Source organism: Gloeophyllum trabeum, assembly GCF_000344685.1.
Source record: "Gloeophyllum trabeum ATCC 11539 unplaced genomic scaffold GLOTRscaffold_00016, whole genome shotgun sequence".
Taxonomy (NCBI): Eukaryota; Fungi; Basidiomycota; class Agaricomycetes; order Gloeophyllales; family Gloeophyllaceae; genus Gloeophyllum; species Gloeophyllum trabeum.
This window is the reverse complement of record NW_006920425.1, coordinates 351,543-354,265: the sequence shown is the minus strand read 5'-3', so window position 1 is coordinate 354,265 and position 2,723 is coordinate 351,543. Positions and strand designations below refer to the sequence as shown.

Sequence of the window (2,723 nt, the reverse complement as noted above, 5' to 3'; positions counted from 1 at the left end):
CAAGCCATGACATACAACACTCAAAAATTCTGAGGTACAAGGATCTATGCTTAATACTGTGCACTCCCTGTAGCTCTAAGTTCTAGCTCACAATAGGCCTTCATCTGTACCTGGTGGCATCCACAAACCAACACTAATTACATAGTTGAGCGGGACTTAAGTATGAACATTGAGATGGATTCCCGACCATGGCCACACTGCGGGAGTTGCAGTCTTTAGGGGCGGGCAAAAGATTGTACGAAAGGGAATTCCGCGGGCTCTAATTGGCTGGAAATTACCTTTCGTACAATCTTCTGCCCGGCCCTAAATACTGCAACTCCCGAAGTGCCAAGTCCTTGTTCAGTAGTGGCGCCACTAGGACCAAACATAGCACGCCGGATTTTGCCGGTGCGACGAAAAGTGCAATGCAATTCAAGGGTGCCAGAACCCCTCCCAAAGGAGGGGCAAACGCGGGTTCAACACAGTCACGTGCTAGACGCGCGCCCCACGATGCATCATGCACGGACTCGAGCGCGTCTTTAAGTAACAGTTTCTATGCTTGTCTGACTCTAAGGCTCTATTGTTCACATATTTCTTCATCCACCTGACGCCCTTGCAAGTGCTGCTGTGGTACCTGAACATGCAGTAAGCCAAGTCAGCGGTGCAGACACACTTCCATAGTCTCGCATGCGGCACCAAGGCACGTACCATTCAATCTCTTTGCTTCTCCAGCCCAATTGAACTTAAGTTGTATCTGAGTAAGAACACATAACAACTAATTATTGATACTGCATATAATTTAGACAGGTTATGTTGATTATCTCCATCATGCACCCTTTGACAAGATTAGTGCTTAATTATATCTGATTTGCGCCGGAGGTTTTTCCTGATGGAAGGTTTTCCTTCAGAGTGTCGAAGGTATAATCACAGTTCTCTCACAGATACTTCTTCACGGCTCCCCAGAAGAACTCAATGGGATTGAGTTCGCAGTTTAACTTTGGTAAGAATATGCACAGGTGTCCTCGATGCTTGATGACCTCTTGCACGAGTGAGTTTTGCACCTTGAAGTCGACCTGCAGTTCCAGGATGTGTTTTGCACAACATTGTGTGGTGTTGCAGTCACAGCCCTTGGGACACTTCATGCAGAGGTCACCCGTCCAAAGCCCGCACTCCGATAGGACCTGTTTCATTCCTTTCAGCACATATGGGAACTCAGGGTGGTCAGCCGGGAAGATCATCTTTCGAGCAAATTTCTCTCCATTTTGCATGAACCAGCCGTCTCGCAGATGTGCTTGCTTCCCACCCGGCTTCAGATTCATGCGAGAAACCAGTAAGGCATCTTCAGCATATACAGAGTGCCCTTGTGAGTTGTCCCGCGCAATGTTCAGTATAGTGAAGACAGCACAATAGAAGGGTGGGACTAAGGGTGTTAGGACCATGACGATGGTCAATATATTCACGCCAACCGTCGCCCTACAATGTAGTATTAACTGTGAATTCTGGTAGCGAGTACCAATAAGTGCTGACAGATAATAGAGCTGGCCTCCATGGAGCAGGGTCCCGGTCAGCCTTGAGAAGCCTCTACCATGTAGTACGAATGATCTGACACGCGCGGACGATGACTAATCCACAAGATTCATAGTCAATAAACACCATGAGATTGCCAGGAACACTAAGGTATCGTTGACACCGTTGATGATGACTGCGGCAGAGGTATAGGGCTTGACCTCTGTATTGATACACATCCTTGTCGGCCCTATATGCGTTCCGGCGATCGAAAACGGAATTATCATGGCGGATCCCAGGACAGCAACCCATAGAAAGTAGAACAGGTAGACAACCATTGGTTGGAAGTGGAACACTGCTCGGACACGAAAAATGAACAGCAGCGACGACGAAGAGACGGCAAAGATGTAGCATATGCCCAAAGCTACTTGCAAGGCTTGGCACGACCCGACGGGTGATACTAGGTGACTCAGGGTTGTCAGTGACCCCAAGGCATGCGATTAGTAGAGGCTTTATTTACCTACGAATATCGTGGACGTTGTTATATAAGCGAGAGAAAATATTCTTGGGTCCCGTCAAGAAAGGAGGTACAAGGGCAGGATGAAACTGACTTTGAGAGGAAATAGACGGCCGTCGGTAAATTTATCTTATGCTTGAACAGGAGCGCATAGTCCTGTGGCGTTGACACAATCGTGTCCCATATCCAGGCCTATGCAGAGTCAAAATTCAAAAAACCTAGGTCAGGCTCCACACGTCGAGAAAAGGGCGAGTACTGACACTAAGAGCGGCGACATTAATGTGTCTAGTGGACTCGAATTGCTCCGCCAGAGTTGGAGTCAAATACGCAAATGGTGTTTCCGGATTAATGACGCCAGGAGGGAGGGCATGGCTGCCGTTGGTGCTATTGGGCATGATCATGAAGAGCGCTGTAATACCGAAATGATTCGAACACATTCACATTATATATACTCACAACAGCATACGGCACCATCATGTCGACGGCGTATCCCGCGCCTTCCCTTGATGTACGTGCTGGCTGCGTGGGTCCATAAGTTCTCTTGATATTAGAGCCTTGGACGTCTTCGAGTTCCGTTAGAGTTGCTGAGGGTGGCTTTCCTATTGCTTCCCGTTCTTGCTCATATGAGAATGACTGCAGGAAGCATGAGAAGGATACCTCCATCGCGTCACAGAAGGCAGACATGTGAGATATCATGGAATGTGTATCCTATGCATGTCTG

The 2,723-nt window shown here is 48.1% G+C and overlaps 1 protein-coding gene across 1 annotated transcript; it reads right to left on the bottom strand.

Moving 5' to 3' along the window:
* Positions 1-1,601: 1,601 nt before the first annotated feature.
* On the bottom strand, positions 1,602-2,397 carry GLOTRDRAFT_49047 (uncharacterized protein; the record flags this gene model as incomplete). Its single annotated transcript, XM_007871973.1, has 4 exons — positions 1,602-1,945; positions 2,006-2,049; positions 2,097-2,194; positions 2,263-2,397. 4 exons carry the CDS (start codon positions 2,395-2,397, stop codon positions 1,602-1,604), a joined length of 621 nt encoding a protein of 206 aa, XP_007870164.1.
* Positions 2,398-2,723: the final 326 nt, after the last annotated feature.